General features: G+C 37.7%; 1 protein-coding gene and 1 pseudogene across 1 annotated transcript in view; one reads left to right on the forward strand and one right to left on the reverse strand.

The window, feature by feature from the left end:
* Positions 1-4,489: 4,489 nt before the first annotated feature.
* The window catches only part of ARL8B (ADP ribosylation factor like GTPase 8B), an 82,251-nt gene continuing 62,367 nt past the window's right edge, over positions 4,490-24,373 (forward strand). Inside the window, 3 exon segments of the mRNA XM_037800776.1 lie at positions 4,490-4,573; positions 4,575-4,610; positions 4,612-4,785. Coding sequence (XP_037656704.1) covers positions 4,490-4,573; positions 4,575-4,610; positions 4,612-4,785 — 294 coding nt within the window.
* On the reverse strand, positions 21,741-23,638 carry LOC119507586 (annotated as a pseudogene).

The following is a 24,373-nucleotide window of genomic DNA, read 5'->3' on the forward strand; positions in this document are numbered from 1 at the left end:
GCTTCACCAAAAAACTGTACACCATAACCTGGCTAAGTAGACACATGAATTTAATTAACCATCACACTTCTAAAGAGAACTCCCTAACTTGTTCTTGCTTTCCTTTTCCTGATGGCATACACTTTCCTCTTAAAAGGCAGAACTGACATTCTGCCCCTGGCAGATTTGGGGGTGCTGTCTAACTAACCTTCTAGTGACATCCATGTGTAATGAGAAACTCTGGCCCCTTGTCTGGCTTGACCAAATGCAGAAATGTCCTGTGGCTAAGGCCCATTTGCTCTCATTTGAAGATGTTATTAGGCTGATAATCAACCAGTGGAGAGAGAACCTACAGACTGTGTCACACCACTTTATTCTTTGGCTAAAACTATTAGTTCAGACAAATGTGAAACTAAAAAAACCAGAGCCTGAGTTTACAGAGTCCCCATGCTGATGGTTGATTTACATAGAAATGGTCTCTGTCCTTAAAGGAGTTTACAAATTAAAATAATTTCCCTGACTGTGATATGTCCCTCCTCTGTGAATCAGTTTTTCTGTAAGTCAATCTAGAATGGTCTCCAAGGATTCATTCATCTCTGAGGCCATAAAAATTTACCTTTCTTACACAAAAGGCCACGAGCAAATATGTGGGTCAGTCTCATGTTGTGCCTCTGCCCCCTGCATTGACATTCCCAGGACACTGGGATCCCTGACCTTTTCCATGACCTGTGAGTGGATCCATGTGTCTGAGCAGATGAACCTGGATTCCCATTCTTTTAACTTAATTCTAGACAAAGATCAAAGGGAATAGTACACTAGGCTTTGCATACAACTGAACTAACTCAGCAGAAAGTGCCTCCTCAGTTAAAACAGCAAATAAGGGTGGAATCCTTATCCCTATTTTGCAGATGAGAAACTGAGCCCCTGAATTGTTAACCAAACGTCCAGAGACACTATAATAACTAGTACCGAGTGAGTGCTAAAGCTGCACTGGGAATTGATATCAGAGCCCAATAACTTTTGGAGACAGGTAGCAATATTATCTCCAGTTGTAGGAAAAGGAGGCTCAGAGAGGTTAAGCAACTTGTCCAGGTCACACAGCTGAGAGGTAGCAGGTATTGAAATCGATCAATCCAGTGATGTAGCCTGTACTCAGTAATTATACCATCTGCCTTTCATTACCTTACTTAATAATTTAATATTTTATTGAATCCTCATTTTAATGCTATGAGTTAGGTATTATCAATGATGTGCTGGCAAACGCTAACAACTGGCTCCCTGGGAGGGAAAAAAAGTCCTAATTTGAAGAGTTTGCCAATTTCTGAGGTGTAAATACTCACACCATGACTAATTTCAAGCTACCAAAGTGACATCATTGAAAATGGAGTAGGAAAGAGATGCCCAGTAGCACTCTGTTATATCGTACTTCCACATAGGGACACAATACTGTAATAGATACGTGAAATTAGCTAATTTATTAATTCATTTGTTCATTGTCTATCTCTCCTGCCAGAATGGAAGCTCTGTGACAGCAGCCACCTGAATGCCTACTGAGTGGTGTTCCCAGCCACTGAACTCACTGTCTTAAGCTAATGTAATAGCCTCCTCACTGGTCCCATTCCTTCCGCTCTTGTCCTCCTGCAGCCACTTCTCCACGGAGCCACCAGAGTGCACTTTTCAGAATTTCCCAGCATGCTGAGAATGGAATCCAATCTGGGGACACCATGCCCTATTCCATCTGGCCTGATCCTGTTTCTCCACCCTCATCTTCCACTTGCTGCCTTACTAATCTGCGTTAGACACCCTGTCTTTCTGTTCCTAGGAAACGCCATGCCCCTTCCACCTTCAGGGTCTTCGCTGTCCCCTCTGTCTGGAATGCTCTTCCATCAGATTTGTGCTCTCCTTCTCACTTCATCCAAGTCTCTGCACCCAGGGCCACCTCCTCTGAGAGATCCACTCTGGCCCGAACTAGAACAGAGTCCACTTCTTTCCTCTCTGTCTCCTTCTCCTGTTCAGTTTTCTTCATAACACTTATTGCTACTAGGCATTATATCCTATATTTATTTGTTTATGATATTATATGTTTCCCACTAAAAGGTAAGTAAGTTCCATGAGAGCAGAGACTTTTTTCTAAAAAATTGAAAGCCTTGAGGATATTTTATTTGCTTTATAATTGAATTAAAATTTGGAACAGCAACCCATTTACATGGTTGAGAAGTCAAACTGATATAAAAAGGTATCCAGAGACATCTCATTCCCATTCATGCCCATGGCCATTTGGATCCCATTAAACCATTTTTATTAATCCATTGTTTATCCTTCCAGTATTTCCTTATGCAAATACAAATATATACATGTATATATTTTCTTACTTTCCCATCTTACACCAAAGCGCCTCACTGTTTGGTTTCTTGCAAATATTTCCTGGGCATCATTCAAATTTTTCCATAAAGAGCTTCCTCATTCTTTTCTTTAAAATTAATTTTAATTTTTTATATTGTATTAACATACATTTGTAACACAAAATTTGCCATTTTTACCATTTTTAAATGTACAATTCAGTGGCATTAATTACTTTTACAGTGTTGTGCTACCATCACCACCTTCCATTACTAAAGCTTTTTCATCATCCAAACAGAAACTCTTTACCTGTGAGGCAATAATGCCCCATCCTCCCTTCCGTTTTTCTTTTTTTATTAGAGGAGTTGTAGTTTTACAGAAAAATTCTGCATAAAACACGGAGTTCCCATATACCATCCTTGCATTAGCTTGGTACATTTGTTGCAATTGATGAAGGAACATTTTTATAATTGTACCACATTTTTATAACTGAACATGGTTCAGTTATGGTTCACCTAGGGTTCACTGTTTGTGTTGAATAGTCCTATGTGTTCTTTTTTTTTTAAATTTTATTCTAGTAACATATATACAACCCCAAGTTTCCCCTTTTAACCACATTCAAATATATATTTCAGTGTTGTTGATTACATTAACAATGTTGTGCTAATATCACACCATCCATTACCAAAACTTTTCCATAATCCCAAATAGAAGCTCTGTACAATTAAGGCTTTAACTTCATATTCCCAACCCCCACCCCAGCCCCTGGTAACCTAAATTCTAGTTTCTGACTCCATGGATTTGCTTTTTCTAATTATTTCATATCAGTGAGGTCATACAATATTTGTCCTTTTTGTGTCTTATTTCACTCAACATGATGTCTCCAAAGTTCATCCGTTTTATTGCATGTATCGGAACTCCATTCCTTTTTATGATTGAATAATATTCCATCGCATGTATGTCCCACATTTTGTCTATCCATTCATCAGTTAATGGACACCTGGGTCGCTTCCATCTTTTGGCAATTGCGAATAATGCTGCTATGAACATTGGTGTGTAAATATCTGTTTGATTCCCTGCTTTGAATTCTTTTGGGTATATACCTAAGTAGGGGATTTCTGGGTCATATGGTAGTTCTATAATTAACTTTCTGAAGAACTGCCAAGCTGTCTTCCACAGTGAATGATGTTCCTATTTTTCTACATCCTCTTCAATACTTGTTAATTTTCTGTTTTTTTTAATAGTAGCCATTCTAGTGAGTGTGAAATGGTTTTGACTTGCATTTCCCTAATGGCTAATGTCATGGAACGTCTTTTCATTTTTTTTTTTTTTTTTCCATTTGTCTTCTCTTCTTCTGAGAAATGTGTGTTCTAATCTCGTCATTTTTAAATTGGGTTGTTTGTCTTTTTGCTGTTGAGTGTAGAATTTCTTTATATGTTCTGGATGTTAAACCCTTATCGGATATATGGTTTCCAAATATTTTCTCCCATTGTGTTGGTTGTCATTTTAATTTCATGGCAAAGTCCTTTGATTCACAAAAGTTTTTAATTTTGATGAGATCCAATTTATCTACTTTTTGTTATTGTTGTTACTTGCACTTTGAGCGTGGTCTAAGACACCATTGCCTAACACAAGGTCCTGGAGATGCTTCCCTATGTTTTCTTCTAGGAGTTTTATAGTTCTGGTTCTTATACTTAGGTCTTTGATCCATTTTAAGTTGATCCTCAAGCTTTTTTACAGCTACATAGTATTCTGTTGTTGTGATATAACATAGTTTATTTAATCATTTCCCTATTGTGGCTTCCTATCTTTTGCTATCACCAACAATGTAGGTCAAGAATTTTTATTCCATGATGAATTCCCCAGAGACTTGTTTTTGCTGCACAGGGTAGATGTGCAACGAAGACTCGTATAGAATGAATGAATGAGTGAGTGAATGAGTGAATGAGCGAATGGATGAGTGAAGGAAAGAGAAATTAACCAACAGTGAATGAGCCAAGGCAGGGTGGTGGAAAGAGAGAAGGGCGGCCTGTTGAAACGCTGAGCTTGCGGGGTAGTCCCACCAGGTGGCGCTGCAGGAGGCGGGCGCGCCTAGTCTGACCGCTCACGCCGCTCTTGGCGTGGGCGCCGGCGGCTGTGCGGGGACGGACGTGGGGGGAGGGCGAGTCATATGACCTGCTCGGCTTCCTGGCTCCGGCAGCCGCCGCCCGCCAGTGTCAGCCCGCGTCGCCCCGGGGTCCCGAAGAGCCGTTGGGGGGGTCCGGGCTGAGGCCCGTTCGTGTGGAAGCCCCTGCCGCCACCGCCTGTGCGTCCGGTTGCCCGTCGTTTTTCCCAGCCGCCATCATGCTGGCACTTATCTCTCGCCTGCTGGACTGGTTCCGCTCGCTCTTCTGGAAAGAGGAGATGGAGCTGACTCTCGTGGGGCTGCAGTACTCGGGCAAGACCACCTTCGTCAATGTCATCGCGGTGAGCGCTCGCCCGCCGGTTGTGGGTGTCGCGGTCCCCGAGTCCGGCCCGGCGCCTTCCTGAAGGCCCGTGTTGGGGCTTTCCTCAGCGTCGTGAGACAAATGGGGGGCTGCCGAGCCTGGCAAGGATTTGGAATTTCCCGCGAGGTGGTGGCTGAGGTGTGGTGCTCAGAACGGCAGCTGAAGGGTTAATTCCGTCTCGTCATCTTCAAAGGATTGTGTCCTCAACGCAGCTGGGTTTTGGAAAGGGTTAAATTGGGCTTGCCATGTTTTTTGAAGTGTTTGAGATTGGGCTTTCTTTTGAGTTTGCTGGGTAAGGGCAGCTGACGGGTTAATTCCAGACTGTCATTTCCCCCGAAGGGTGGAATTTGGTAAGTCTCTCAGTCCTGTGAGAAAGCGAAAGAATCAAGCGCCTCCTTCAAGTCGCCTCTTGGGACGAAGGGCTCCTGTACGAGGAAAGTGGGAGACTAGTGTGGTTTGAATTGTGTGCTCGGTGTGTCCTCTGTAATCCTACAAATCTCCCTTTTCATCGGTTTTTGGTTTTTACTCATCCCCCAGGGGCCGAGATCCAGCTGATTGCTGAGCTCACCGATAGAAGCTGGGGAGGGATAGAACCAGTCAGTTCACGGTGGTCCACGATATTTATTAGGCCAAGGTATTTGGCCCTGCTTTTGCACAGCCGGTTGTTTTAAACGAGGAGATAGGATGGATCTACAGTCAGCATAGGGTTGGTCCTTGGAGGGTGTTTGTCACTTGAAGAGAAGAGAAGGGATTCAACAGGAACACAGTTTATTCCAGGCTTGGAATGGGTTTCCAGTAGGGTAATTGTCCAGGGAATTTATACATTGTGTTTATTGAGCACTGACTGAGTGGAAGGATGATTATGAAGATTCTTTTGTTATTTGGTTGGTTGGGGAAGGAATAAAAGTGAAGCATTCTTGTCCATCTGCATTTAGAGCCCAGGAGTTTCTGTGACTCAGTCAGTAAGGGCTTGTACATGCCAGAATAAGCTTTAGAACAGTTCTAAAGAGAGGTGGCAGCAGTTCTGCCTCTTTTAAGATGACTGTTGAAATCCCTGTTTAACAGGAGAGTAGCTGTCCGACTGGTTTGGTTACAGGAATGATTCAAACATATTTCCCTTGTTGGAGAAAATAGGTAACCTTGCGATTCTTATTCCTTGCAGTAATACAGCAACAGGAGTGAGTAAAACTTGGAGAGAGAGAGAGAAACACAAATTCAAACTGCCTTTGAGGAATGTTGCATTGAAGTATAAAGAAAACTTGCCTATTTGTTGTTTGGTTCTTTCTGTAATATTATGATCATTTTTTTGGGAAAAGGACCTTGAAATGACTTCTCCTCCCCCATGGATATAGTAGAGTGTGATATGTATATCTAATTCCACTAAAATTGATACAGAAAAATAACGTCTAGGCTAAGTATCTGTTTAAGAACTTTTATACGATGTGGAAAAGATTAGACTTTAACCTGAGTGAAGCTGAGCTCAGTTAACTATATGAATTTTCTGGTATTTGCTTGAGATAAGAATTGGAGTCACTTTGTAACTCCAATCCCTTTGATCAGATTGATCTAATTTATAGTGTAGGTAGGTATATTATATTAATAGTTGTGTTTGTTACAGAGAAGTAGTTATATTTGGGAAAGTTAAAAAAGTTGAGTAAATTTTTGGGAAACTTCTTACTCATTTTCATGCTTGTGTTTTTAGTAGACAGAGTACCTTAATATGATCATCAACTTGGAAGTCAGTCTTGGGTTTGAAATGTAGCTTTGCCACTTAGCAGCCTTGTATCTTCTTTGAGTCCTAGCTTTCCTATCTTTTAAATGGGAATAATAACATATTTCTTACAGAGTTGCTCTTAACATCTGAAATGACAGATGTTAAATGAGCATTTGTAGTGAGTATCATCATCTAATGCAGAAACAGTGTTTTGAAATATATTGAGGAGGGACTCAGCTGGGGTCATTTCTTTTTTTAAATCTGTATATATAATCCAAATTTGGGCTGCAGTAGTGGATTTATGGATTGGGGCAGGTAATCACATGATATCCTCCATCCCCACTCCTGCTTTTTAGCTTTAGATTATTTTTCTTTAACAAACAAACAAAACATCTGGATATCTGTTGAACTCAGAGTGAGCCATTGGTTTCAGTATTATCTTAATGTTAGACTATATTATGTTCGAATTGTAATGATGTACTGGGTTCTGTTAAGAAATATGGACTGTGACCGTGGCCTTGAAGATGCTGGAAAAAAGGAGGCCTCAGGAAACTTCTTGCCTTTTTTTTTTCTTTTATTTTTTCCGTCTCAGACTCTGATGTAACTTGTGATTCTTTGAAATATACTGTGGAAAATGTTAGAGGCTGAAGTGATTTTACAGACTTTCAGGTAGGAGCAGTATAGCCAAAATAGTAAATTTAACCTTATTTTTTTTAAAAAACCAACTCTGCTATCTTTGCATTTTATATAAAATGCTTAATTTGTAGACTCCAAAAAGTGTTGAGCGCTGCTTGTCACTTTCGAAAATTGGCCATTTATTAACTCAGATTCAGGAAGTAATATCCCAGGTATCCCAAACTTCAGATAAAGCCACTTGTCTTTTTGTAATCCTTAATCATATCCATCAACTTTTTGTAAATATTAAAGTCTTGCTACATCTTCTCTCTTAAAAGAGTTAAGAAAGATTTAGTAGATATTTACCTTAAAAGATTACGTATATGTAGCATTTGAGACTAGGCAGCTTAATTACAGAGGTTCAAATCTTAAGAAAATGTATGTTCTTACGGTTTTAAAACCGAAATGATATCTCCTCTGATATTTTAATACAGAGACACTTGAATTACATAGTGCTCTCTTTTTTCTGGACATTTTAAGAAGAAACATCCCTAGTCTTTAGTTTTCTAATGTAGTATTAAGGAATGAAATACATTGCTGAGTATCTTGGCAGTTATTGCATAATAAATCATGTGCACTGTATGTGTTAATGTGTGTTGGGTAATCTTTCTTTATAACTGGAACTCTTAGAAGGGCTATGATGTAGTTAATTAAGAAATGCTTAATAGGAATTACCCAAATATTATAGAGTAAATTTTATAGAAATTGTATATTTAGGAACTGGGTAGTAGTTTAAAAATTTGTCTTCACATTTATGAGATGTTGATTCCTGAAAGATTAATCCAGGATAAGTTTATTGCTGAGAATTGGAAAAAGAAGATATTTGTAAAAACTGTAGAAATCTGAACCTAGAATCATTTAATTTTTTTTTTTTTTTTAATGGCTTGTAGAAACCTTAATTTTACAGGGATCAGAATCCAGGGCCAGTGTACCGTCTAATTTTCACCCAGCTTCTGTAGATTGACTGAGGTTAGAATTCGTAGTTGTGAATTGGGAGAACCTTAATGCTTTAAACATCTTTTTGTTTAGGAATCTGGATAGATTTAAAACGTGTTTTAAATCCAAGCATTTAATGGATGTTGGCCAACATTTGAGGACTATAAATTGAATTAATGGAAGGAATGATAATCTATTGAAAGTAATAGGAGTAATGGAATTTTATGTCTAGGAATTTGAGTAACTGGCTAACAAGCATTGTTGGGCTATTGAATGACCTTTAATATATTTTAAAAGCAGAAATGATTTTGCGCTTGTTCAGAGTGCTTATATTTTGTTACTTTGGGATGAGAATCGCAAAAAAAAAAAAAAGTTTTTAGAGAAAATAAGCTGTCAATTAAGTTTTCCAATGGGGTGGTTGGTCTTCAGCTATAGAATCACAGTTGTGGAACAAGAGGCAAGCATCCTGCCAAGCAGCAGCTCTTCAAAGTTCTTTCCCCCTCATCTCCTCCCCTATTTAATTTTCCAAGCAGACCTATAATACTGAAAGCCAAACATTCTTTCTCATTAAGAAGTTTGTAAAGTGCAGTGATGCATTTTAAATGACTCTCTTCCAGGATATTTCAGAACCTCAAGCACTCTTTTTAAATTTTTCAAAGAGATGTTAAATGGATGGCCACTGAACGTGGTTACAAAATATATCTATAAATGTTATTTTTAGAAGATTTTTTTTCTCATTATAAAAATAATACTGGCTCATTAGTGGAAATTTGAAAAGAATAGTATAAAGTAAAAACAAACAAACAAACAAACATAGCTCTACCACTCAGGTTTAACTACTGTTAACATTTCAAAATATTTCCTTTTTGTCTTTTTTAAAATGTATGTACCCTAATACCTTTAAAAACATTTTTGAGATGATACTACTTAAACTGTTTTGTATCCTGGTGTGTTTTCTTTTAATTATGGTGTGTGTGGTTTCCTATGTCTAATTCCATTTTTAATGCCTTCATAATTTGTTTCTTCTTGCGGATATACCATAATATATTTGGTCATTCCCTCATTATTGGACAGTTGGGTGGTTTCCAGGTTTTTGCCGTTGTACTTAAATTTGATCAGCATTTCCTGAGGATGGATTCCTGACTTGGCATTACTGGGTCAAAAAATATGAACATATTTCAGGTCAAATGGGCAAATTGCTTTCCAGAAAGGATGCATGCCCAGTAAAGTCTTGTGAAAAAATTTCATGTATAAAATTGAACTTCATTTAAACACGTTTCCTTTGATATTTTTTAGGGGAAAACACACTTTTTTTTGATGACGTAAAGTATATTAACAGTATTTTTAAACTACCATCTTAGATACTGCTCTGTTTCTGTGTTTAATGAGTTTTAAGAAGTTCCTATTTATGTTTCAGCACCACTAAGACTTAGACTTAAAAGAACAACATAATTCTTTTTTCAGTTTTCTTTTTTTTTGAACTTTGCAGGCAAGCCTCATAAGTACAGCTCATTCCCTTTAGCTATCAAACAAATTTGCTTTAAACTTATTAGTGGATTGCATTATGCATTAGTAGTTCACATTCCAGAACTCTGACGTGTTTCTGTGCAGTCCTTACCTAACCTTGTCCTATTGTAAGGGCGTGTTGACTTTTTATTTTGCTTAGATATCCTCTTTTCTATACCAGAGTCTAAGAAAGTTTGCCAGGTAGACCACTTTTTGAGATTTTAGCATATTACTTTTATTGAATTAATAAATTGAATGTTTTATAATAAAGTTGATTCATGTCCTTCAAGCTCATGTTTGAGTTAAGGGAAAAGGTATCGACCTATTTGTTGAGTATTCAAAATGAGTGATAATTTAAGGTGTTTAGTTTTTCTAAGATACAACAAACCAGAATTGAAATCTTTAATGAAGTAGTGTTAGTTTCTTTCTTTCAAAGTCAAAACCACAAGACTTACAGTATTGGGCCTTTTTTTTCCTTTTTATTTTTTTTTCTTAATTTCTCTGTTTCTTAAATTAGATGGATTTTGTATTTGGCTCTGATGTTGTAGTTTGCCCAGTCATATATACTAAAATAACATTCTTATATCCTGAAAGACAGTTTTTTTTTTGTTTTTTTTTTTAAATTTAGAAAATCAACAGAGCTTCAGGGTTCATTTAAAAACCATCTCCCCTAAGAATACTCTGTGTGTGTGTGTGTGTGTGTGTGTGTATGTGTATGTGTATTTAATCATAATACTGGCAAAAGGATATTAGTTTCACCTGTCTAAGTAGTGACATTTCTGCTTGAAAACTGGAGGCCTTTCCTCCTATACTGTATGTTGAGTCACACGGATTATTGATGAAGTGATACTAAAATATCTTTCCTACCAATTTATTTGGTGGGGATTACTTCAGTATCTACTAAGGTAGTATTACTATAAGAATACATTTTGAACCTAAATTTGTTGGGATATGAATGTGGTATGTTTGAGTTTATTTGTAATATATTTAAATTAAGTGACTATATGAGCAGTATTAGAATGGCATAGTGGTTACCAAATGAGCGTCAGGCTGCTTGGGTTCAAATCCTGACTTCTCCACTTGTATTTTTGGCAAGTTGTTTAACCCCTTAATACCTATTTACATATTTGTAAAATGGGAATAACAATAGTACCTACTTCATAGGGTTGATATGAATTAATACATGTAAACACTCTCAGCAGTACAAGGCACATAGGAAGTGCTTCATAAATGTAAGCGGCTAGATTACTGTAATGTGATCTTGAGGGCAGGGATTTTGTTCACTGATGTATTCCAAGTACCTGGAACAGTGCCTGACACGTACTGGTTCCTCAAATACACTTTTTTTTTTTTTTTTTTTTAAATCTTCATTTTATTGAGATATATTCACATACCACGCAGTCATACAAAACAAATTGTACTTTCGATTGTTTACAGTACCATTACATAGTTGTACATTCATCACCTAAATCAATCCCTGACACCTTCATTAGCACCCACACAAAAATAACAAGAATAATAATTAGAGTGAAAAAGAGCAATTGAAGTAAAAAAGAACACTGGGTACCTTTGTCTGTTTGTTTCCTTCCCCTACTTTTCTACACATCCATCCATAAACTAGACAAAGTGGAGTTTGGTCCTTATGGCTTTCCCAATCCCATTGTCACCCCTCATAAGCTACATTTTTATACAACTGTCTTCGAGATTCATGGGTTCTGGGTTGTAGTTTAATAGTTTCAGGTATCCACCACCAGCTACCCCAATTCTTTAGAACCTAAAAAAGGTTGTCTAAAGTGTGCGTAAGAGTGCCCACCAGAGTGATCTCTCGGCTCGTTTTGGAATCTCTCTGCCACTGAAGCTTATTTCATTTCCTTTCACATCCCCCTTTTGGTCAAGAAGACGTTCTCCATCCCACGATGCCGGGTCTACATTCCTCCCCGGGAGTCATATTCCATGTTGCCAGGGAGATTCACTTCCCTGGGTGTCTGATCCCACGTAGGGGGGAGGGCAGTGATTTCACCTTTCAAGTTGGCTTAGCCAGAGAGAGAGGGCCACATCTGAGCAACAAAGAGGCATTCAGGAGGAGACTCTTAGACACAAATACAGGGAGGCCTAGCCTCTCCTTTGCAGCAACCGTCTTCCCAAGGGTAAAACCTACGGTAGAGGGCTCAACCCATCAAACCACCAGTCCTCTATGTCTGTGGTCATGTTAGCAACCATGGAGGTGGGGTAGGCGAATACCCCTGCATTCTCCACAGGCTCCTCAAGGGGGCACTACATCTTTTTTTTTTTTTTTCCTTGTTTGTCTTTTTTCTTTCTTTCTTTCTTTTTTTTTTTAACTTTCCCTTCTTTTTTAAATCAACTGTATGAAAAAAAAAGTTAAAAAGAAAACAAACATACAATAAAAGAACATTTCAAAGAGACCATAACAAGGGAGTAAGAAAAAGACAACTAACCTAAGATAACTGCTTAACTTCCAACATGTTCCTACTTTACCCCAAGAAAGTTACATAATATAGCAACATTTCAGTGAACTTGTTCCTACTACATCCATCAGAAATTAACAGACCATAGTCATTTCTGGGCATCCCCAGAACGTTAAATAGCTTATCTGTTCTTCTTGGATTATTGTTCCCCCTTCCTTAATTGCTCTCTACTGCTAGTTCCCCTACATTCTACATTATAAACCATTTGTTTTACATTTTTCAAAGTTCACATTAGTGGTAGCATATAATATTTCTCTTTTTGTGCCTGGCTTATTTCGCTCAGCATTATGTCTTCAGGGTTCATCCATGTTGTCATATGTTTCACCAGATCGTTCCTTCTTACTGCCGCATAGTATTCCATCGTGTGTATATACCACATTTTATTTATCCACTCATCTGTTGAAGGACATTTGGGTTGTTTCCATCTCTTGGCAATTGTGAATAATGCTGCTATGAACATTGGCGTGCAGATATCTGTTCGTGTCACTGCTTTCCGATCTTCCGGGTATATACCGAGAAGTGCAATCGCTGGATCGAATGGTAGCTCTATATCTAGTTTTCTAAGGAACCGCCAGACTGACTTCCAGAGTGGCTGAACCATTATACAGTCCCACCAACAATGAATAAGAGTCCCAGTTTCTCCACATCCCCTCCAGCATTTGTAGTTTCCTGTTTGTTTAATGGCAGCCATTCTAACCGGTGTTAGATGGTATCTCATTGTGGTTTTAATTTGCATCTCTCTAATAGCTAGTGAAGCTGAACATTTTTTCATGTGTTTCTTGGCCATTTGTATTTCCTCTTCAGAGAACTGTCTTTTCATATCTTTTGCCCATTTTATAATTGGGCTGTCTGTACTATTGTCATTGAGTTGTAGGATTTCTTTGTATATGCAAGATATCAGTCTTTTGTCAGATACATGGTTTCCAAAAATTTTTTCCCATTGAGTTGGCTGCCTCTTTACCTTTTTGAGAAATTCCTTTGAGGTGCAGAAACTTCTAAGCTTGAGGAGTTCCCATTTATCTATTTTCTCTTTTGTTGCTTGTGCTTTGGGTGTAAAGTCTAGGAAGTGGCCTCCTAATACAAGGTCTTGAAGATGTTTTCCTACATTATCTTCTAGGAGTTTAATGGTACTTTCTTTTATATTGAGATCTTTGGTCCATTTTGAGTTAATTTTTGTGTAGGGGGTGAGGTAGGGGTCCTCTTTCATTCTTTTGGATATGGATATCCAACTCTCCCAGCCCCATTTGTTGAAAAGACCATTATGGCTCAGTTCGGTGACTTTGGGGGCCTTATCAAAGATCAGTCGGCCATAGATCTGAGGGTCTATCTCTGAATTCTCAATTCGATTCCATTGATCTATATGTCTATCTTTGTGCCAGTACCATGCTGTTTTGGCAACTGTGGCTTTATAATAAGCTTCAAAGTCAGGGAGTGTAAGTCCTCCCACTTCGTTTTTCTTTTTTAGAGTGTCTTTAGCAATTCGAGGCATCTTCCCTTTCCAAATAAATTTGATAACTAGCTTTTCCAAGTCTGCAAAGTAGGTTGTTGGAATTTTGATTGGGATTGCATTGAATCTGTAGATGAGTTTGGGTAGAATTGACATCTTAATGACATTTAGCCTTCCTATCCATGAACATGGAATATTTTTCCATCTTTTAAGGTCCCCTTCTATTTCTTTTAGTAGAGTTATGTAGTTTTCTTTGTATAGGTCTTTTACATCTTTGGTTAAGTTTATTCCTAGGTACTTGATTTTTTTAGTTGCTATTGAAAATGGTATCTTTTTCTTGAGTGTCTCTTCAGTTTGTTCATTTCTAGCATATAGAAACATTACTGACTTATGTGCATTAATCTTGTATCCCGCTACTTTGCTAAATTTGTTTATTAGCTCTAGTAGGTGTATCGTTGATTTCTCAGGGTTTTCTAGATATAAGATCATATCATCTGCAAACAATGACAGTTTTACTTCTTCTTTTCCAATTTGGATGCCTTTTATTTCTTTGTCTTGCCGGATTGCCCTGGCTAGCACTTCCAGCACAATGTTGAATAACAGTGGTGACAGCGGGCATCCTTGTCTTGTTCCTGATCTTAGAGGGAAGGCTTTCAGTCTCTCACCATTGAGTACTATGCTGGCTGTGGGTTTTTCATATATGCTCTTTATCATGTTGAGGAAGTTTCCTTCAATTCCTACCTTTTGAAGTGTTTTTATCAAAAAGGGATGTTGGATTTTGTCTCAAATACACTTTTGAATGGTCAAATAATATTATTTTAAATTTCAGCAAGCAAATAATTATGTCTCTATGAACCAGTATTCATATTTCAGTATATGAAGTCTAGCATATTAACAGCGATGGTTCTGGAATCAACAGATTTGGATTTGAATATTGGTGTGGATGTAACAGTTGTGTAGATGTCTTTGTACTTTGATTTTCCTCCTCTGTGAAATGGAGATCATAGAACCTACTTGGTAGAATTAAATTTATGAATGTATGCAAAATGCTTTGCTCAGTGCTCGGTGTGTAGAAAGCACTAAATCAATAGTGACCTTTATTTATCAGGAGTAGTAGTAGGTGTAATTGTTAACTCTTATATTCAATTCCTTTGTAAATTTCTCTTGATTGTACTTTAAATATTGGTAGCTTTTGTTTATAAAGTAAACCTTTTGTTTTTTGTTTTATTTAGTTCTTGAAAAATTTTTGAATGTGTTATAATTTGTGCTGAATTTAATTGATAGCAGAGATGGGCAGGTGGAAAAATGTTTTAACCTCCAGAAAAAGGTAGTAATTTTTGTTGGATCGACTTAGAGTTCTTTCATTTAGCAGGTTAAATTAGATCTGATGTACTTCTCCTTGGTCAGTACATAACCATAGTAACTTTTTTTTTTTTTTAAATTAAATTTAGTTTTATTGAAATACATTCACACACCATACAATCATCCATGATATACAATCCACTGTCCACAGTATGATAACATAGTTATGCGTTCATCACCACAATCTATCTCTGAACATTTCCCTTACATCAGAAATAACCAGAACAAGAATAAAAAATAAAGGTGAAAAAAGAACACCCAAATCATCCCCCCATCCCACCCCATTTGTCCTTTAGTTTTTATCCCCATTCCTCCACTCATCCATACACTAGATAAAGGGGGTGTGATCCACAAGGTCTTCATAATCACACTGTCACCCCTTGTAATCTACATTATTATATAATTGTCTTCAGGAGTCCAGACTGCTTGGTTGGAGTTTGGTAGTTTCAGGTATTTACTTCTAGCTATTCCAATACATTAAAGACTAAGAGGTGTTATCTATATAGTGCATAAGAATGTCCACCAGAGTGACCTCTCGACTCCATTTGGAATCTCTCAGCCACTGATACTATTTCGTCTCATTTTGCATCCCCCTTTTGGTCAAGAAGATACTCTCAGTCCCACGATGCCAGATCCACATTCATCCCCGGGAGTCATACTCTGCGTTGCCAGGGAGATTTACACCCCTGGGAGTTGGGTCCCACGTAGCGGGGAGGGCAGCGAGTTCACCTGTCGAGATCGCTCAGTTAGAGAGAGAGAGGGCCACATCTGAGCAACAAAGAGGTACTCAGGGGGAGACTCTTAGGCACCATTACATACAACTTTAGACTTTCCTTTGTGGTAATGAACTTCATAAGAGCAAGTCCCATGCTCGAGGGCTCAGCACATCAAACCGCCAGTCCCAATGTTTGTGACAACATCAACACCAGTCCAGGTGAGGATGTCCAAGACATCCGCACCTTTCCCCAGATCCTCGGGGCTGGGGAGGGGGAGGCTGTAAATATATTTTTTATTATCTGCCCAAATTACTCTAGGATGTGTCACTATTTCACTCCAGCCTATACTAACCTGCTGTATCTCACTCCCTATTCAAAGTTCCACGCAATTGTGGTGTTTGAACAAATCGACTGTAGAGTTGTACCATTTAGAAAATTTAGATCCTGTACCAAATAGATATCTATTCCCTTGGTCTCATATGAAAGTTGAAGTTTTAAAACACAATCAGTTTCAACCTTTATCCTTTGGCCTGGCTTGCCCTGGTCTTAACCAGACCTGCTTCATTCATATCACTAGTTGAAGTCTGGGCTCTTTTTCAGCTTTTTTTTTTTTTTTTTTTTTTTTTTGACAGTGGCTGTATGCACTAATACTGACATTCATATCTGCCGAGCTCTAGCTCTGAGTTTCAGGTGTCTCAGAGATATGCATTGTTCCAGAGACCAATCAGATTATACATTTAGGGATCAGCATCTCAAAGTTAAGAGATAGGCATTACAATTCAGGAATAGAGTTGACTGCTGTAAGAGCTTACAATCTAGGGACTATTACAATTATTGTGTCCACGTTAGGCTATGTTCTAAGATTCAATTCTGAGTTTACACATTGTGGTTAGTCCATATTGGTGAGGCATCATCCCTCTTACCATGTTTTCTTCAACACTTTTACTCCTATATATATATTTTCCTACAATTTTATAGAGTTATATTCACATACCATACATTTATCCACAGTGTACAATCAGTTGTTCATGGTATCATCATAAAGTTGTACATTTATCACCACAATCAGCACTTGAACATATTGATTACTACAAGAAAAAAAAAATTTTTTTTTTTTAAGCAATAAGAAAAAATGATAAAAAGAAAAATAACATGTCATACAATACAATATACTACTAAGGACAGCAAATAACGCCACTACCAAGAATCCCATATTACTCCCCTATATCCCCCTCTCATATACATTTAGCATTGGCATATTGCCTTTGTTACATTTAATGGAGGTATATTACAATGTTACTGTTGACCAGAGACTCCAGTTTGCTTTGATTATGTTTTTTCCTCAATACCATCCATTTTTCAAATTTCTACATGATTGACATTCATTTGCTTTCCCACATGCAAAAACATTTTTATATTTGTATATTTAGTAACAGTCATTGGCCACTCCAGTTTTTGCCACGTTATACAGTCCCAGTCTTTATCATGTGTCTTTACCTCTTGTGTCATACATTCTCCTATCCCACCTCTTTCAGCTTTACTCACAGACATCTTTGTTCAGTGTACTTACAATACTGTGCTACCATCACACAGTATTATGCTATCTATTTCTGGATCTGTGCAATCAATCCTAAACATTCTGTAGTCCTTCAGCATCAAATGGCTGATCTCTGCCCTCTTTCTATCTCCTGGTCGCCTGTGTTGTCAGCTTTTAACTCTCAAAGTTTGTTCATTAATGTCTGTTCATATTAGTGAGACCATACAGAATCTGTCCTTTTGTTTCTGGCTAACTTCACTCAACATAATGTCCTCAAGGTTCATCCACATTATTACATGATCCATGTCTTTGTTCTGTCTTACAGCTGCATAATATTCCATCATGTGTATATACCACAGTTTGTTTATCCACTCGTCCTTTGATGGACATTTGGGCTGTTTCCATCTCTTGGCAATTGTGAATAATGCTGCAATAAACATTGGTTTACAAATGTCTTTTTGTGTCTTAAGTTTCAGTTCCTCTGAGTATATACCCAGCAATGGAATAGCTGGGTCATATGGCAGATCTATATTTAGCTTCCTGAGGAACCTCCATACTGTCTTCCAGAGTGGTTGCACCATTCTGCATTCCCACCAACAATGAATAAGTGTGCCTCTTTCTCCACATCCTCTCCAGCACTTGTCATTTTCTGTTTTTTGGATAATGGCCATTCTGGTAGGTGTGAGATGATATCTCATTGTGGTTTTGATTTGCATTTCCTTAATAGCCAGTGAAGTTGAGCATTTTTTCATATGCTTTTGAGCCATTTGTATTTCCTCTTCAGAAAATGTCTGTTCATGTCTTTTGCCCATTTTTTAATTGGATTGTTTGTCTTTCTGTTATTGAGATGCAGGATTCCTTTATATATTCAGGATATTAAACCCTTATCTGATATGTGGTTTCCAAATATCATCTCCCGTTGTGTAGGTTGCCTTTTGACTTTTCTGACAAAGTCCTTTGATGTACAAAAGTGTTTAATTTTGAGGAGATCCCATTTGTCTATTTGTTCTTTGGTTGCTCGTGCCTTGGGTGTGAGGTCTAAGAAACCACCTCTTTTCACAAGATCTTTAAGATATTGCCCTACATTTTCTTCTAAGAGTTTATGGTCTTGGTGCTAATGTTTAGGTCTTTGATCCACTTTGAGTTAATTTTGGTATAAGGTGTGAGATGGACATCCTCTTTCATTCTTTTGGAAATGGATATCCAGTTCTCCAAACACCATTTATTGAACAGGCTGCTCTTTCCTAGTTGCTTCAGCTTCAGTGCCTTATCAAAGATCAGTTGTCCATAGATGTAAGGGTCTACTTCTGAACACTCAATTCGAGTCCATTGATCAGTATATCTGTCCTTATGCCAGTACCATGCTGTTTTGAGCACTGCAGCTTTGTAATATGCTTCAAAGTCAGGTAGTGTGAGACCTCCCACTTCACTCCTCTTTCTCAAGACATTTTTGGCTATTCGGGGCACCTTACCCTTCCAAATAAATTTAGTTATTGGTTTTTCTATTTCTGTAAAGTAAGTTGTTGGGATTTGAATTGGTATTGCATTGAATCTGTAAATCAGTTTAGGTAAAATTGCCATCTTAACTATATTTAGTCTTCCAATCCATGAACATGGTATGTTCTTCCATTTTTTCAGGTCTTGTTCAATTTCTTTTAGCAGTTTCTTATAGTTTTCTATGTAAAGGTCTTTTGTGTCCTTGGTTAAGTTTATTCCTAAATACTTGATTCTTTTGGTTGCTATTGTAAATGGGATTTTTTTCTTGATTTCCTCCTCTTGTTGCACATTACTTGTGTATAGGAACACTACAGATTTTTGCATGTTGATCTTGTAGCCTGCTACTTTGCTGTATTCATTGACTAGTTCTAGTAGCTTTGCAGTAGATTTTTCTGGATTTCCTACATATAGAATTATGTCATCTGCAAATAGTGAAAGTTTTACTTCTTCCTCTCCAATTTGGATGCCTTTCATTTCTTTTTCTTGCCTAATTGCTCTAGCTAGAACTTCCAGCACAATGTTGAATGACAGTGGTGATAGTGGGCATCCCTGTCTTGTTCCTGATCTTAGAGGAAAAGCTTTCAGTCTCTCCCCATTGAGTGTGATGTTAGCTGTGGGTTTTTCATATATTGCCTTTATCATATTGAAAAAGTTCCCTTCTATTCCTATCCTTTGAAGTGTTTTCATCAGGAAAGGATGTTGAATTTTGTCAAATGCCTTTTCTGCATCAATCGAGATGATCATGTGGTCCTTTTGCTTTGATTTATTGATGTGGTGTATTACATTAATTGATTTTCTTGTGTTGAACCAGCCTTGCATACCTGGAATAAATCCCACCTGGTCGTGGTGTATAATTCTTTTAATGTGCTGCTGGATTCGATTTGCGAGTATTTTGTTGAGGATTTTTGCATCTATATGCATTAAAGAAATTGGTCTATAATTTTCTTTTTTTGTAGTATCTTTGCCTGGTTTTGGTATTAGGGTGATGATGGCTTCATAGAAAGGGTTAGGTAGCTTTCCCTCTTCTTCAGTTTTTTTGAAGAGATTGAGCAGGATTGGTACTAATTCATTCTCGAATGCTTGGTAGAATTCACATGTGAAACCATCTGGTCCTGGGCTTTTCCTTTTTGGGAGCTTTTTGATGACTGACTCAATCTCTTTACTTGTGATTGGTTTGTTGAGGTCATCTATTTCTTCTTGAGTTAATGTTGGTTGTTTATGCTTTTCTAGGAAGTTGTCCATTTCATCTAAGTTGTCTAGTTTATTAGCATATAGTTGCTCATAGTATCTTCTCATTATCTCCTTAATTTCTGCAGGGTCGGTAGTTATATTTCCTTTCCCATTTCTGATTGCATTTATTTGCATCTGCTCTCTCTTTTTTTTTGTTAGCCTAGCCAGTGGTCCATCGATTTTATTGATTTTCTCAAAGAACCAACTTCTGGTTTTGTTGATTCTCTCTATTGTTTTCCTGTTCTCAATTGCATTTATTTCTGCTCTGATCTTTGTTATTTCTTCCCTTCTGCTTGCTTTGGGGTTAGATTGCTGTTCTTTCTCTAATTTCTCCAGGTGAGCAGTTGACTCTTCAATTTTTGCTCTCTCTTCTCTTTTAATATAGGCATTTAGGGCAATAAATTTCCCTCTCAGCACCGCCTTTGCTGCATCCCATAAGTTTTGTTTTTTTTTTTGATAGAAAAATTCTTTAATGAAAACAGGTTTACAGGTCTTGACACTATGGCTTAACTAGAATAAATCTGTCCAAATCCAAACAGATAATGACTGGTTTATACAATATTAAAGCAGAGTCCCCTCAAAACAGTGGGTCCTAGTTCCATTGTAAAGCTCCTCAAAATCAGAAATCCAATTATTGTAATTCAAAATTAGTTGAAAACAGTTATCTATGAGGGGCAATACATGTGACATACATACATTTTTTTTTTTATTGACAACTTAAAAACCACTGGCATCAAGTATAACTCTACCTCGTATTAAGTCATTTTCACACATTGATTTACTTTCAAAATGTTGGAAGTCTCTTTTCGCTACTGAAAAACACTAACTGACCTAATACTCAAAATGTCTTAGAACTCTTAATTTTCTTAACATTGGTTCATAGTCCTTAGTGACGTATTTTGTCTACTGCCTCAAAGCAACTTACGTTTCTATTCTTTGCAATCCTGTCACATATATGGTATAGAAATAAATGAAAATTCCCTTCTAATGTAGCCATGTTTTCAAAACAGTATAGTTTCTTTATAGTTTTTACTTATATTTACTGCGTAAACATGGATTGATTTTTTTTTTAACGTAGAAGTTTGAGACATTTCTCAAAAATAAACTTTAATCTTTTAGTTCTCAATATTTAGTTACTAGTGCTTATAAAGAATATTTGATGGTTGATTTCATGAGGGGTAATAACCCTAAAGCCAGATTCATTCCAAATTATAACCCATTCTGCTCTCTGCAGGACAGTCATATCATTTCACTGGATTCCCAGAACAAAACTAAATTACCTTCAAAAATTAACACAAGTTTTGTACCTCACAGGATTGCCAGTTCAACTTTAGTTGGATAGCTATTTGTCATACAAAAAGTCATACAGACCACACATTGTTACAAAGAAGCAGGATAATTGCACAATGTAGGCTATGAGATTAAAATTAACTTTTGATAAAAAGGAGTACTTGTATAGAAGTAACATTTTATCTACCATAAAAATGCTCAACTTCTACAAAACCCACAAACAGTGAAAAGATAGGTAAATCCAAGATTTGTAAAAACTATGCACAAAAAACATGGTATTTGGGAAAAGAGGAAAGATTTATATAAGTAGCAGTTTTTAAAATGTAACCTTTTTCTACTATCAATTACACATTAACATATACAAATTGAAAATATGCTACAACCATAATGTTTGGAAAAGCAGTTTAACATTTTCTAAATGGATTTTTTCCCACATTTACTGTATAATGTAGCTGTTAATACTGCACAAGTGCAAATAGCAATAATGGTTAATTACTTTTAAACAAAGATAATGGGATTTTCTCCCTCAAAACGAGTTTTAAACCTCAAAACCTATGCTTACAAAAATTTAAAACTTTCAGCAGTCTCAGTATTTCAAATGAAAACCATTACAAACTTCTCAAATGTTCTTTCTTTCTAGGTATGCCAACCTAATTATCTACTGTAGAATCTTTCAGAGATATTTCAGTCTCTCTCTCTTCACTGGATGGCTTTTTCTTAGTGCTGGCCTCATGGCTGTCTTTGCTTTCTTCATTGCTGTCTCCATTATGCTGTGGCTGACTACTGTCTTGAGCATCAGATCCTCCATTTAAAGTCTTTGAACCTGTTTGTTCCTTTTCTAGCTTTTTGTTTGGCCCTTTCTTCCCTTGATCTTTGGTTTTATTTGCTTCCTCATGCTGTCTTTGTTCAGCAAGAGATTTATTCAGCACTTGTGTGATCACAGAATCTCCTTCACCAACCAAAAACATGTTCTTAAACTTGTTGTACAACATAGTAGATTTTTCCATGATAACCTGACTAACTTTAAATCGCCGTATTTTTTTCAGTGTTGTAATCATCTCTGTGTGTTTCTGAGCCTGTTGCATTGTGACCTGAAGTGAAGCAAGTTCATCCAAGGCCTCAATACATCTGTTCACATCAAGATTATCAATTTTAAGTGAATTTTTGATTTCAGCATGTATCCTTTGAAGCCGAGAATCCATTGATGTTTCTCACTTCTTCTCCACTTTCTTAACTTCTGGCTTCTTTCCTTCATCTTTATTCTGCTGCTCAGTTTCCATTTGTTCCTCTTGTTTGCGTTTTCTATCTGCTGCTTCTTTCTCATGTTGGCTTTTCATCATATTCCTTCTATGAGCAGCCTGAAAGTTTCTTCCACCTTTTCTCTTCTTTTCACCTTCTTGATCATCTCCTTCTTCTTCTGAATCAGAGGTTGTTGTAACCCCTGCTTTAGCTAAATTTTTCCTTTTTGATTCAACTTCTTTCTTCCCCTCTTTTTTGTCGGGCTCTTTTCTTGGCTTATCTTCTTCCTTCTGGCCTTCTTCATCCTTTTTAAGCTGTTTTTTAGGTTGTTTCTCCTCTTGCCCCTTTTTCTTACTTTTGTCTTCTTCAGTTACCATGTCACTCTCTGAAGGACAAGGTTGTTTTACCATTTTGGGTCTGCCTCTTGGTTTTGGAATCTTGACTTCTGTAGCTGCAGGTCGTCCTCTTTTTGGGCTCACTTTTAGATTAACAGATGCTGCTGCTGTTGTCACTACCCCTGCCTCCTCTGTTTCTACTTGTTTTTCTGCCTTTCTCTTTCTCCCTCTTCGGGCAGCCTTTGGAGTAGTTATATCAATTGCTTTACTCATATCCTCGTTACTGGCTTTTTCTTCATGATCAGTATCCTCCTTTGAAACACTGGTTTCTTTTTCTTCAACTTCAACATCAGATGATACATTTGATTGTTTAGTTGAGGCCTGTTGACTTGAAAATTTAACTTTCGGATTGTTATCTATCTCCCATAAACCTTCATTAAAACCTTTTCGTTTATTTGGTTTGCCGTACTTTTCCTTATTTTCAGAGTAAGGAAATATGTCCTTTGGTCCTAAAAAAGCAGTCTCATGAGTTCCAAAAAAGAAAATAGGTAGTTTGTTTGTGGGTGGCTTTACAGCTCCATCAGGAACTTCATCTACTCGAGCTGGCCAATGAGGATAACCTTTCATCTTGGCGAAGATGAGGTCTCCAGGCTTGAAATCACGAGTCATGTTTCGAGGGTGATGCTGCGGGTCCCAAGGCCAGGAAGGAGCTGCGGCGGTGCGGGAAGCGAGGGGATGCGGGAGGGCAGACTGGAGCCGAGGCGGCGAGCCTGGCCGCGCAGCCGGGGCTGGCGGGAGGAGGAGGAGGATGCCTCCGGGCGGCCGCACGCGCCTGCCGGGGCCGCGGGCACTAGAGGCTGCTGTTACGGGTCGGCCGCCTCCGCCCGCGTCCACGCAAGCCACCTGCGCCACCAGATGCCGCAGAGGTATCTCCCCATAAGTTTTGATAAGTTGTGTTTTCATTGTCATTTGCCTCAAGGTATTTACTAATTTCTCTTGTAATTTCTTTCTTTACCCACTGGTTTTCTAAGAGGGTGTTGTTTAGCCTCCATATGTTTGTGAATTTTCTGACCTTCTGCCTTTTATTTATTTCCAACTTCATTCCATTGTGGTCTGAGAAAGTGTTTTGTATAAAATCAATATTTTTAAATTTGTTGAGACTTGCTTTGTGACCCAACATGTGGTCTATCCTAGAGAATGTTCCATGAGCACTTGAGAAAAAAGTGTATCCTGCTGTTGTTGGATGTAGTGTTCTATAAATGTCTGTCAAGTCTAGTTCATTTATCATACAATTCAACATCTCTGTTTCTTTAGTGATCCTCTGTCTAGATGTTCTATCCATTGATGAGAGTGGTGTATTGAAGTCTCCAACTATTATTGTAGAGGCATCTATTTCTCCTTTCAGTGAATGCAGTGTTTGCCTCATGAATTTTGGGGCATTCTGGTTTGGTGCATAAATATTTATGACTGTTATGTTTTCTTGATGAATTGACCCTTTTATTAATATATAGTGTCCTTCTTTGTCTCTTTTAATTGTTTCGCTTTTGAAGTCTAACTTGTCTGATATTAATATAGCTACTCCCGCTTTTTTCTGGTTG

This window comes from Choloepus didactylus, chromosome 1 (assembly GCF_015220235.1).
Source record: "Choloepus didactylus isolate mChoDid1 chromosome 1, mChoDid1.pri, whole genome shotgun sequence".
In the NCBI taxonomy this organism is placed as follows: Eukaryota; Metazoa; Chordata; class Mammalia; order Pilosa; family Megalonychidae; genus Choloepus; species Choloepus didactylus.